Source organism: Chamaea fasciata, unplaced genomic scaffold (assembly GCF_029207755.1).
Source record: "Chamaea fasciata isolate MVZ Bird 193981 ecotype frontalis unplaced genomic scaffold, bChaFas1.0.hap1 SCAF_7, whole genome shotgun sequence".
Lineage (NCBI taxonomy): Eukaryota > Metazoa > Chordata > Aves > Passeriformes > Sylviidae > Chamaea > Chamaea fasciata.
In genome coordinates, this window is record NW_027094092.1 from 7,608,115 (window position 1) to 7,622,329 (window position 14,215).

The 14,215-nt window shown below is 40.0% G+C and overlaps 1 protein-coding gene across 7 annotated transcripts in view; it reads right to left on the reverse strand.

The window, feature by feature from the left end:
- PPFIA1 (PTPRF interacting protein alpha 1) overlaps positions 1-14,215 on the reverse strand; it is a 53,281-nt gene that overhangs the window by 37,348 nt on the left and 1,718 nt on the right. For all 7 annotated transcript variants that reach the window (XM_066187440.1, XM_066187446.1, XM_066187442.1 and 4 more), the window contains exon 2: positions 13,552-13,815. In XM_066187440.1, the coding sequence (XP_066043537.1) occupies positions 13,552-13,815 (264 nt within the window). The remainder of the gene's footprint in view (positions 1-13,551; positions 13,816-14,215) is intronic.

The following is a 14,215-nucleotide window of genomic DNA, read 5'->3' on the forward strand; positions in this document are numbered from 1 at the left end:
GGAGCTAACTACCCACCAGAGTGAGAACACACTGGAGCTCATTACATAATTAGTGTATTGGCCTCCTTTCCTATTTCTGGTTATGCATAAGATGTTTTATAACTCAAAAAACAAGCACCAAAACAGAAGAGCAGATTTCTTTACTGTCAAAAAAAAAAAAAAAAAATCTCCCCTTCCAACTGGGGGCACTGAGATATAGAAAAGGTTTAATAGCACCTTTGGTTAACTCTCAAAAATCTGTATTCTTTGAAAAAAAACCCTTTTTTTCCTCCTCTATCAAAAATTGCAACACTGCACAAAAACACTCAAGTGAATATTGCTGCCAGCTGCCAGTCAGTGATCAATACTAAACCTGAGTCACTTTTTACCATTCCAGCCCTTTTTTTTTTAGCAGGTCTCCTTCAAGTGTCCCTCTTGGACTGACCTATCTAGGCTTTGTCATTAACGCTGCTCAATCCTAAACAGGCAATTAAGTTTTAACGTGTTTACAGTTGCATAATGTTATTGCTCTGGAATGAAACTCTCACTGTTCCCAGTCCCCTTTGGAGCTGGAAGCAGAATCAACTGTCTGGCATTTGACAAGCCAAGAGCCAAAGGACTCCTCACTCACAGCCAGTAAGTACCAAACATATGCCCAAGAGCAAAATGGAAAAGCTTATAGCAAGCCCAGGTCTCCATGGCAATAAGTAGGTTTCCAGTTACCATCCTGAGTGCGTTGCCTAAATTTATGCACAGCGTTCCCTAAGCCTGAACTACAAAGCACAAAATCCAGACTTCAGTGCTGGGAGCCTCCGGAAGTGCAAGGAAACATAAATGGAGAAAGGTAGGATTCGGCAGCTTGGCAAAAGGAATGCAGGAGCTGCAGGAAAAGGGAGGTAGAAACACATCAGCTCCATATTCTCCCCCCTGTAACTCCCCTTCCCCGATCTAACGAACACATTTCAGACATGTCCTGTTTGGGGTGCAGGGGGTAAAAGTACCAGAACCCAAACCTGAATCCAGCCTCTTGCTCCTCTGAGGGGTTTTCCTTTCACCACATGAATCCCTACTCAGACCTCACACACACAGCAGCAAAGTGCACAGAGAACTGCAATCACTAAGTACAGCCTGTCCAAACCTGGACGAGCAGAACCCTTCCTGCCTGGCCTCCTGCATTTCATTTTCCCTAAACCCAGCAGAACAGTGCTGTTATGTACACAAGGACAGGGCAAAGCCTCGTGCAAAAGCAGATCTTTGTGCATCGCTGGAGAGCCAGCATTCCCTGATCACACACCGTGCTTTGGACTGAAGGGACACAGGACAGCCTTCCAGGCCCCTCTATTATAGCCAGACCTCCATCCATCCACCACGGGGAACAGAAGTCACACGTGTGACACAACACACAGTCCCCCTACCAGCCTGTTTGCAGCTAATGTGCTGCAAGGCAAAACCAAGCCACAGCTGCAGCCTACAACTGTAGTCTGAGAAACTAAGGAAACTAAGGAAAGAGAACATGAGGTTGGTTGAACAAGTCAGAAAACCTCATCCAGTTGCTTCTATTAAAACCTGCAATTTGCTTTGCATCTTCTGTAGATTAACCAGCCTTGGGATCATCCAAACATTCAGAATCCCTAATTTCTCCAGATAGTTTGGTAATCTTTTCACCAGCCTTAACAAATCAACACAGCTTGTTCAAAGCAGGGTAGATCACACAGGGTGATCAATTAACTCAGAGAAGACACAGCCCCTTTTTATGCCAGCCTTTTAAACCCTTTTTAGAAGCTACAGATGTGTATCAAATCAACCAGTGAAAAACCCTACCAAAGTACCTGGTTCTCCCCCCAGGGTTTTCTCCAAACACTCAACTGAGGGGGCAAACCCTGCAAGTTAGCAGAATGCACAGAGGATTAACAAGGAATGAACATACTCAGCACTAACTAGAAATACCAGTTTTGAGTTATTTTCTTCACTTGTCTTTGTAAAAATACTTATGAAATGTTGCCTCTATTCAGGCAACACCGTGGATCTTCTAAGTAAGGAAGTTCAAAAGCTGAAGAATTACGAGAGCAACAGAGGAAATGGAGAAGCAGCCTTCAGACTTGCATGAAGCTTGGCATCTATTCATATGCAATGGTAGCAGAAAACCTTCTTCCAATCACTTCATTGTGGTGTGGCTATGCAAAGAGTTCCACCTTAGCTACTCCTCAGTGTACAGGACTACGCCCCCTGAAAGGGCAGACAAAGCACAAAAGTATTCCGAACCATACCCAGCTTGTTTTTCTTGGAAAAATGTCCAAATCAGCTAAAATATGCATCAGGAAAACTTTAGTCATCGTTGAAAAACAGGCTTTTCAACTGGGGATGGCTACTTTGTGCAGAGCAGTAACTGTTGAGAACAGCTGATAACAAAGTAATCCTTTCCAATACTGTACTACTCCAACCACCAAGATTCCAGAGTAACACCTTAGTTTAAGGCAGAATAAGGCTACAATACTCGGGAGGTGTTAGAAAAAAACCTGCCTGTCAGTGACACTCTGAATGAGTGAATTCTAAGGGTTTCACAATCGGAGTTACCACATTCCTGCACCCCCAGCCTAGTCGATTTTGATGAGGAACTAATACAGTAAAGTAGCAGCTCAACTTCTTCGGTGTAGCTTTAGGCATCTCCATTTTTGGAGTCCCTGTCAGTGAAGAAACCTACCCACGCCCATACCCACCATGGCAAAAGGAGAATACACTCGTACTTAATTAAAGAGCAAAGAATCTTGCATTACCAGTTTGACAAGGTATGGGACAAAACCAGTCTCCATCTTTAATACGGCAGTAGAGGAATTTCACTGAAGTTTTTCCTCTCCACACACAAAGGTGGTCAAGATTTCCTGGGATTCCATGCTGCATGCAATCCTCCTCGGGGATGCCAAACTATAGAACAACTGCAAGATGTGCTGAGAAGATTTAAGAAGCTCTGTAATTTTCCTGGGACCCCCATTCTGGAGACTAAGCAGCTGTAGCAAGATCTTTTAAGTTGTAAACAACACTGAATTGTAAGTTTACTTGAACAAGAAAAAAAAAAAATTTGCACATCATCTCTAAACATACTGCACCCATGAGAAACAGCACAATTCTGGCTCAGCTGGCATTAAGTATTAAATTCCCATGACTTTTATGAATTAAAAATTATTTAACCCAACATACTAGATTCTGGTCATCTTACACGACTGATACTGCAGAGTTTTTTACAAACAGACCCAGGACAAGACCCATCATGCACAGCTATTTCAGTGACAAGATGCTCCTGCTTGCAAAAACCATGAGCAGCGGGGCTGAGGCCCTGCCCTGCCCTCTTCTAATCGTTCATCTTGGCCTCTGGTTGCCAGCTTTACTTCTGTGGCTAGCAGCTGCAAATGACATTTTTCACCCTCTGTTCAGAGGGAATGCTTGGGAATGTCTGAATAAGGCTGGCCAAGCCACCCTCATTAAACAAGCAGCAGCATGTACTTTCCCCTAAGTGCTCTCCTGTTATATATATATATATGTATTTATTATTTTTGCCAAATGATGAACACTTCAGTCTTACAATTTCAAACTTGTTTAAGCAAGTAATACTCACTGAGGACAGATACGTGCCTTCAGCAGGAAATTCGACTTGCCAGCTCTTCACATTTTGTTTTTCCTGCTTCTCTGTACTCTATCACCATGCTTTAGAGGCTGAATGGATTTATTGGGCTAACTGAAGCTAAATATGTTCAAATCTATGATATTCTGAATAAATTCTACTGGACCATTCCATGGAAAAGTTGTTCCATTTTAGCAAATACTCCAACACAAAGTAATTCCCAGGTCCTCACAAAAAAAGCAGTCTCAGGTCCTACAACAGACACGTCTGCTACTGAACACAGAAAAAACTAGGAAAAAATCAGCAACGTAGATTAAACACTGAAGAGCTGTTTTAGGGGGAGGGTTACAGCTTTTTTCTAAAACTCAAAGTAATTTTTTGTCTGCCACAAAAAAAAAAAAATCCATCATAAACAGTTCTAAGCTTGATGACTACCTGAGTCCAGAGAGCAGAAGGAAACCAGGAAGATAAGTAAGGCTATAATGCAGAGAAGAACTTAAAAAAAAAATATCAATCAATAAATGATAAATAAATGAAAAATAATTAAATGAATAAAAGACAGGGGCAGGCTGTCAATATGGTGTTACCACTAACAAATGCTGAAGTGAAAGATGGGTTGGTGGGGAACCTGTGAAGCTCCTGTTCCACATGGACTGAAAATGAGGGAAAGATGATGCAACAGGGAAGCCCTGCAGCCTCCTACTCCCTTGAGACAAAAGAAATGCTTGGCCCATTTCTCTTCCTCTCCTTCCCAGGACTTCATCTTTTATAACCATTGTACAAAATTCAGGAGAGGGTTATGCAGTCTCCACAACCTGAAGCTGCAATGGGAACACAGTTACACCAATGTCAATATCAGCATAAAAGAGACCCTGGGAGGGGAAAAGGACAGCTAAAATCATAAAAAGCTGTTCCATTTCCACTTAACATGAAGTAATTCCACATTTCTCGAGACAAAGACTCAGCTTTTGGAAGATAATGGTGTGGAACCACACCCTCCAAAGACATTCTGAAAACTCGAGCTGTGTTTCAAGAAATAAATTACTGGATGCACCTGCCTCATGCTCTTTAACATAAGGCTAAAAGAATGTTATGACCTTCCAAGCATTTTCCCATGAACTACAAAAAGGTGGTTGTGCTGTATGAAAAATACATTACTCAAGAATAACAAAAAGATTCACAGTGGTATCCCAAGGCATCCCTGAAATTATCTAACCCAAACTTTTAGTCATTCCCCCAAATGTACTACAGTCAATAGAGAGAGCTTTGAAGGGATGATCTGAAATTAGGAGTTTACCTAACACAGGCATAAACATATGGAAAGCCCAGCCAGATTCACCCACACATCCAGTATCACCCTCCACATGGGCTCTGCTCTTCCAGCCTTGGGTCTCCTGGGTGCAACATCATTCTTTACATCCAAATTAGATTAACTGAAGAACTCTAAAAAAGAGAATCCCATTCATTAATTTTTAATTTGGATCAGAAGCTTCTTTTACTTCTGGGTTTCCAAAGCAGCCCATGCCTTAAATCCCAGTAGAAGAAGCAAGAGATTAAAGTGTGAGATGCATCCAGGACTTTATATAACCAACACAACAGAACCTTAAAGTATATAAAATTACAGAGTCCAGCTTCCCACTGGGAACACCAAATCCACAAGTGCAAGACACAGTGAAAAGCACAGCAAAAACCAGAATTCAGGTCTGGTACTATTAGTTCAGCAAGGTTAACAGAGTGCCATGACTCCCCTGCATGTTCAGCTCCCACGTTTCCCAATTACAGATAGGAATGCAAAGAAAATGAGAGTTTTGACTCTAACATTCTACTGGCTTAAGTATGCATTGCTAAATAATTGTGACAGGCTCACATAGGACAATTGAGAATCCACAACTCAAACCCACAAATCCACAGTTGAAGCCCTGCCACTGACCAAGACACTCTCTTCAGATGTGTACAGAACTCCCTTTTCGCCCAATATTCTTTTTTTGAATGCAATTTGGGGTTACACAGTGAAAAAACTTCCATATCAAGCACTCTGCAAAGCAAATGAGGAATTCCACTTTGAGATATCTCCCTCTCTTTTCATGACTGTGTGTGAAAATTCAGAAATAGTTCAATAAAAGTGCTCACTATTTATGGAGATAGCCATGGATACAGTACCAATAAAAAACCCAAGAATTCATGATCCTCTTTATTGAGTAAGCCCTCTCCACACTGAAGAACAGTTAGCTTTTACACTAAGGATTTTGGCAGCCAAAATCCCTCTTCAAGTAATTCAAAACAAACCCCATTTCTCAGCACTGGACACTGTCAGTGTTGAAGACAGTGATCAATAGATTTCATTAAATATAAGGTAGTTTCTTTACATGAACATTCACGGACCTTTCAACCCTACATCCAGCCAGTCTCAACTTTGTACAGGCCAACACAGAAATTCTTTGTTGAAACTGCACATCTTAAGGTGGCTTTGTTTTGTTTGGCTTTTTTAACTATGTAAATTACTCAACTCCATAGGCTTATATAATTAAACCCTTATACCGTGCACTGTACTGTAAATCTGAGGTAGGGAAAGAAAATCTCACTTCTCTCAACAATACAGTGTTTAACAATCTCCATGCTTTATTAATTTTTACCAGATAACCTACCCTGCTTTTTTATATAAAAGGTAAATATGCCTCTAAAAACAATCTTTCAAGTGTATAGAACCAAATTTTATATGCATTTCTGTGAGAGGTAGGATAAAAAAATAAAAAAAGGAAGCACTGTGTACTTTAAAATACTACTCTACAATTGTATACCCAACTCTACTATGTGCTAGCAATAGGAGTAAAGCAAAACAAAGCATGGCTCAGACCATACTCAAAGAGAGACTAATGTTCTACAGAGAGGAAAAATGCCAAAAATAAAAAAAAAGTTAATTAAATTAAAAAACAAAATCAAGAGCTGCCCATTTCCCTATCACAACAAAGAAAAACGCTTATTTTCTAAAGAGAAGGTCTTTTTTCTCCTTAACAAAACTCAAAAGGTCACAAATCAAAATTTTCAAGCTTTTTTCCAAGTGGCCCTTTAAACAAGTCCTTGTTTAAAATGTGTCCTGAAGATATCTGATTATACTCAGTACTGCTCGTGTAAGGATCTTTTAATGAAGGAATCAGAGAATCCTGGAACAGTTTGGGTTGGAAGGGACCTTAAAGTTCACCTCTGCCATGGGCAGGGACACCTTCCACTAGACCAGCTTGCTCAGAGCTCCATCCAGCCTGACCTTGAACGTTGGGGCACTTCACAGAATTTGTAAGACAAAAGACTAATCCTAGAGATTTATCTTTCTGAAAACATAACCAGAAGACAGATGAATTACAGGAATATGTTGACTGTTCTTATACATATGTATCCACCAATAGCCATGGCATATTTCAGATCCAACCTAAATTATATTTCTGTTAAGATCTCCACTACCATCCTCAAGTACCATATCCTCAATAGACAGGAGCATAAACACATGAGCAAAGTTCAAGGCCATTGTGGAACAGCAAAAGGGAAGATGAAGCAACAAAGCATCTCTTTTGAAGAATGCTGCAGGAACAGGCCACAGAGCCTTGTCAGGCTGATCAGAAGAGAAGGAGCTGGTTTTCAGTAGAGCTTACATGAAACCAAAGGTCAAGCCTGAAACAGATAAAGGTCACGGGCAAAAAATCAAGGGAACCAACTACTCACATCAGCTTAGAGGAAAACAACACATCAGAATGAAAGCGAGCATTGACTTGGACTTGTAATCACACTCCTCCAGTTATAAATATCCAAACACCCAGAGCAATCTCCTCAAGTGACCTACAGATATGGATTCAGCTCCCTACACAATCATCTGGAGTCTCCAAAACGTGGAAACATTATTTCCCTGTGCCTCTGTGAAAAAGTCAAGTTGAATAAAAAACTCACTCCATTCAGTAGCAAAATAATAATTATTCTTTCAGCCAAGAGAATGTGAAAACATTTTTCCTGGCAAGAATTGCATTACATTTACACTTGGGGGAACCCACAGGCAGGATTACAAAAAAAGACACTTGGAAAGTTATGAGCATCCAGATTACCTGACACACACAACACAAATTTATCTCTTCTCAGTATTTGTAGCTTGAGATGTATATACAAGAAATTATGGTGAGTATTTTCTCATATATGTCAACAGATACCAGTCAGCCTTAGACTTTAAGTGACTTAAGCTGCCTAAATTGCCACAAGCAGCTTACATAAAAGACCTCTGTCATATTCCTTTAAAAATGAAAAACTAAAAAATAAATCCCCAAATTCAATTGTGAAGTATATTCATGCAGTTCTGAGATGCAATGCTAACTTAGGGAAAGGAAAACAAAATTTACTAATAGGCACTTAAAACGTTCTTTCCAAAAATTCAAGGTCTCTGACAGCACTCTTAACTATAAGGGGCCTGTGTAAATTAAAACACCATGTGTCTTCCTAATTCTATGATCAAAACCTACAGTGAATAAAACCAACACTCAACTCTCCTAAATATATTACAGAAAGGATGAAACAAAGTCTCAGGACAGTGGACACTGAAACACTAAGAATTTGTAAGAGGGTAGGTAATTGTGTCCTTAATTCATATTTATCTTAAAAAAAAAAAAAAGCCAAGGGGTTTGATTTTTTTTCTGGAATTGCAATTATGTAGCCACACTGAATCTTCAAGTCTTGCTACTAAACATCTTCAAAGCACTTTTAAGTTACACTCTTAGAAAAGAATGGAAGGAAAAAAAATAAAAAGGTAACAGAGGAAGAATTCTCTAAATACCAAAAGACATTACCTGTTGTACCAGAGGCCACAGGCAAGCTAGCGCTGATGAAAGTACACGTGACATTCACCTGGTTCTAAATAGATATTTTAAACACTTTGTTTCGATTATAGCTCTTTTCACCTTATATACAGCCTGTTCTTAGGCTGCAGGTTAGACTAGAGCATCCCAAGCATTAATAAACTCACTGTCAGACATCTGTCCACAGCAGCACAAGAGTAGGGAAAAAAATCACTAGCTCCTGTTTCAGGGCCTCATCCACTACGAAAAACAAATAAAAAGCATTTCTGTGCAGTCACCAAAACATTCTCCCCACAAATAAATTAAGGGAAATAAAAACAATAGTTGACTTCATCCAATTTGCTTATTAAGGGGATGGATGGGGACATCATTCAGCAGTAAAACAGCAACAAATTTCACCTCAAATTTAACAGCAGTAAAAGTCACCCTCAAACACAAGGAAACACAAATGAACTCCAAATTTATTCTAGCTAAAAGGTCTATTTATAAGCAAGCAAACATTAAATTAAAAGCACAGTATAAACAGCAAGTTGCTAACAATAGGCAAACAGAAGTCTGCTGGGCAGGGGTGGGATGTTTCAATAAACAAACCCAAACATATCCACATGAGAAACCAAGAAGACAGCACCAATGCTGGAGACTCGGTGCTCAATATACTCCGCTGCATTATTTAAGTGTAGCTACTACTCCTTTTTGCCCAAGCATAGAGCATTATTTCGGATAAATTCATACTTTGAAGGTCAGGAGCAAAAGGTGTCTGTTTCTGCGTCTTGCAAAGAAAGAAATGTTAGGGAAGCTGAGGTTTGTTGATAATCAGTGAAGAATTACGAATGTTAACTCTTACCTCTGTCTGACTTAAACCAGTGTAAAGCCAAATCAGTTCAGTAATTTACTAACAGTAAAAGCCAAGGCAACTGAAAGTCAACACAGATATCTGAAAATGCAACAGGAAGAATCCTGTTCATGTTTGCTGTCAGAATGGGGCGGGAACATTGGAGGACATGGCTCTGACATCCATGTGGAACCCTCTGGCACCTCCAGGATTCCTGGGCACTCTGCTGAGATTAGTGACTGTTATTCAGAAGTCAGCACCAGCCGCTGCCAGAGCAAGAAGTGCAAGCTCCGGCACCTCGGGGCTGAACACCTGGGAATGCTGCAAACGGAGCTGCACTTCTGAGGAAAGTGCTCAGGGAATTTCAGCTGCTGCAGAATCTGCCAGGGCCTTTGCTTAATGTGTTTTCTGCCACTGTGCTCTTCATGTGAAGTACAATTCAAAACCTCATTTCTACAACTATGACATCCTGTATTACTCAAAACTTGTCTGGAGGAAATCCAAATACCACTATTCATAAAATGGCAACAAAATCCTCAAGTCCATCATTTCAAAACAATGCTAAGGCAGTCTTTGGGCCAGGTGTTTTGATATTTCTCATGTATGAGGCATTGAGTATTTCTGAGATGGTCTAAGGAACATCCCTGAACTTCACTGAATACAAATATGAACTGACACACACCATTTTTAACTGAAGTGTGAAGTAGTGATAAAATCCTTATCATTACAGAAAGCAACTTTTACTTTAACCTTCTATTTTGCTCACCTTGTACAGAAAAAAAAATAAGGCATGATAAATTTAAGACCAAAAGATCAGGGGTGCAAGATTAAGATCGATCTTAATACGTGTTGCTTTATACTTGTATTGTATGTATCAGCTTAAAAAAATTAACATACATATTAAAATTTTCACCCTGCTAACTGTGCTTTTATTTGTGATAGGCACCAGAGTCACTGGAGGTTAAACGCTGGTCTTCACCATCCAAAACAAGCATCATGTCTTCATTTACAGAAAACATCTACATGAAATTCTATCAGCAAAAGGAACCCTGGCCTGCAACACTCTAATAGCAAGAACTGTAGTAACTTGGGCCTCATCTACCCTGGGTTCAAAATGTAACCTTTAAATACAGTTTCACAGATTAATTGATAAATTTGAAGCACACAAATCTCGAATTTTGTAGAATGCACTCTGAAAGGCACTTAAAGGGGATAATTAAATCCACTAAGGCCACAATTACAATCATAACTGAATGTGTTTACGTTATAAAGCTCTTCAAGTAAAAAAGTTAATGCTCTTTCTTTTTTCTGTGAAAAATTCTAGAAAGAATAAAAATTAAGCTCTAGCACAGCACTTTGATTTCCTCAAGCTCATTTTCCAAGGTCAGAGTACAGTTTGACTGGGGTAATCTGTAATAGAAGGAAACTCCCAGAAAACAAAGAGCATTGACAAGAATCCGGTTATTTTATCAAGGCACTGGTGATGTATTTCACTTCCAGCTGTCCACACCAAAAACCCAGAAAAAGTCAGCTTTGCTTTGAGTAAATGTAACCGATAAAGCACATCTATATAAGATTAAAATGCTCTCCTCTCAGTGAATTAGACATCCACAAAAGCTGCCTTACCCTAAATACCTGTCCCAGGTTTATGGAGCTAGAACTGATGCCTCAAATTCCCAGCTGCCCACCACACTAAGTGTGTGCTTCTCTGTGGCCCCAAAATCTGCATCACTGCTGCAGGAAAAACTGCATTTACTTTTAGAATCTAAGAGGTACAAATACTGATTTGCCATTTTGAAATTAATTACAAACACACCAGTACCAGCTTCTTTCTTATACACAGAAAACTCAGTGAATGAAAGAAATTAACCAGAAACTGAGTGTCTTCATAGCAAAACCAGAAGAGTAATTCTGGTATAGAAGAAACCCATCTGGCATTCCTGTTTTTATACCAGGACTTTCCATCAGTCATCAGAATGGTCTAAAACTGGCTGGTTCAGCTAAAGATCTAAAACAGGAAAAGTACACATAGAAACAATTCAATTCAACGCCTGTTAAGATAAAGTAGTCTAAAATCAACTACAAAGACTTACTACAAGCCAAGTCTGAGAAAGAAATAATACTTTGGTTACAGAATGATTTAGTAATTCATGAAATTACACCGGTCTTTGTGCAATTAGTTAAATTAACCTCGTAGATCTACTAAATTGAAAACAACTACTATGATAAAAAAACTAAAATCTACACTACTATCCCTTCTTTGTTGAAGAAAATGTAACAAAGTCATTATTTTGTTTAATTTAAAGATATCCTGACTTTACTCTCCTTGAAATCCGCAGCTAAACAACAGGTCACTTGAGGCAGTAGTTCAAAAGAATGCTCAGCTTGAAATAATTAACAAAAAAGTTTGTATAGTTTCAAATACTAGTCACCATAAAGTTTTGACAGTGAACACATGTTAGAATTTAAAAAAAAAAAAAAAAAAACCCCAAAAAATTGTTTCACCTCATGAGAAATTTACATCCACGAAGGAACAGACTCTACTATAACAAAAAAAACCCACACCTGCCCAATACAGATGTTACTTCTGATGTAGCAACAATAACAAAAATATTTCTGATTTTTGAAAGCACCACAATCACTCGAGCTAAGCACCAGTGAGGACAAAAGTAGCACTTCCACAGCATGAAAACAGTATTTTCTAACAGCAATCTACAAAAATCTATACCCTGCTGTATGTTTCTATAAAACTGCAGTAAAATTTCTCCCTCAACTGACTTGTTTTCCAACAAAATTCACATAAAACCATGCAATTATGGCATTCTTGAAAAGGGGAACTGTTTATTAATCTTTCAGAAATGTTTAGAAAGTGATGTTTACATGCAAGTGGCCTTCTAGATTTAGGAAGGAAAGCTGAGAACTGAAAAGGAAAAAAGGGAAGAGCAGGGTTGAGAGCTGGGATGATTCTGCTCAGCCACAAACTCGGGTCTAACACTTTGCAGGTCATGCAAGTGGTTAATGGCCTCCATTAACGTGGCAGACCTGACACAGAGGGTGAGGAGAAGCCACAATTATTAGTACAAAAAAAAAAGCAAAGAACGATTTTTGCCTGCAGCACGCGATTTAACAGGGGCAGCAGCAAAGGCTGGAAATTTCTCCTTTCTGATTTTCATCGTTGTAACAGAACTAGATCAACACGTGTAACATTTTAGTTTCTACCCCTCAGTAATTACCATCGCCAATTACCACAGAGAGAGTCACACAGTGATTACATTATAATGAGAGCAGTGAAACACAAGCATTTAACACCGCTGTTTGAAAGGGTACAAACAGTAACTACAATATTTAAGGATACGGGAACACTTGGAAAAGTCACAGCATCTTTGTGCCACAACCACCACCGTGCCAGAAAGCACAAGGCTGTCAACAGTTAACCAACACCTGAGAGCAACCCCTGCTTTGCCTAGAACCAAATGCTTCTTCAACACGTTCAAAGTCCACTTGTATTATTTTTAACTGGAATGGATAAACCCCAAAGAGTTCTGCAGACACCAATCACCTTTCCTAACTGTGCTCCTTACGTAACAAACCCAGCACTGCAGGCCACGTGCATCCCCCACAAGGCACTAATTAGGAACTCCTAGCAGGACCAAAACAAACCCCAAACCAACCCTCAAAAAACCAAATCCAAACTTTTCAGAAGTAACTAAAGAGGTTAAACAAAACACTCAGATTTCTATATTGCCATGACAATGCAGCATGCATTCTACAAGGTAGCAGTGTTCAAGTTTTTAAATCAAAATCTAGAATAGTGTCAGAAAGTCTGTATGGAATGCCCAGAATGGTTTGGGGTGGGCAGGGACCTTAAAGACCATCCAGTTCCAACCCCCTGCCACGGGCAAGGACATCTCCCATTAGACTAGGTCTTAATTCTTAAGACCTTACAGGAATGCATCAGGCAATTAAGAAACAGCATTTAAGAAGTACTAGTTGCAGAAAAAAAGTCCATCAAATTCTATTAAACAAAAGGATGTAGATACCATTCCACATTTATGCCAAGCCAAGGAAATTCCAGAAACTGGGAAAGCAGACTGGAGGGAAAGGGCTGCTCTTCCCGTCTGTCCTTGTTTTTGCATCTTTCTCAAAGTGAGCAAGCACCAAGAGATCCTTCAGGATAGATCCATCATCCCCTAAGACGACCTGACCCTTCACGAAATCACACATCCAAAAAGCCAACAACACCGCACAAAGTACACAAAAAACCACTGAAAAATCCCTTCCTTCCCAAAGGATACCTGTGGAAGTGCAGTGTTGAGCTGCCTCTGCAAGGAATCCCTCTCATGGCCAACCTCATGCAGCTTGCCCTGGGTGAGAGCGAGCGTCTCCTGAGTTTCCCGGAGCGTTTCCAGCAGGCGATCCCTTTCCTCCAGCATGGACACCATCAGCTGCTCGAAGTGGGAATCGGCGTCCGACTGCAACGGGGAACCCGAACCGTGGCCTCCATTTCCCCCGGCGGGAATCTCGGCCTCGCTGATGGTTGGCATCACCTCACACATCATCTTGGAACAAAACCAGACACGACAAAAGGCCACAAATTTCGGTCAAACAAAGCTAAACAGGAACTTTGAGCGCTGCCCATGATACCCATTTAGCTCTCCCCATGACAGCACCAGCGAAGGTTTGCCAGCACCTTGGTGTTTGCCACTGTTTCATTAAGAGAGGAGAAAAGGTACACGGTCAACTTAATCAAGGCCTGGCTTCATAATGAGAATCTCGTGACTTCTTGCAAAACCAGATTTTTGCAGCTACGTCTCAAACTGTGACCTCATTTTAATGGATCTATGTTTTTGTGAGGAGTAAACTGCTGCCGAGGTCTTTAAAAAAAAAACCAAAACACCACAACTAAAAAAAAACCAACAAAGATAAGGCATGCAGCTTCACACCAAAAATTATACTCTT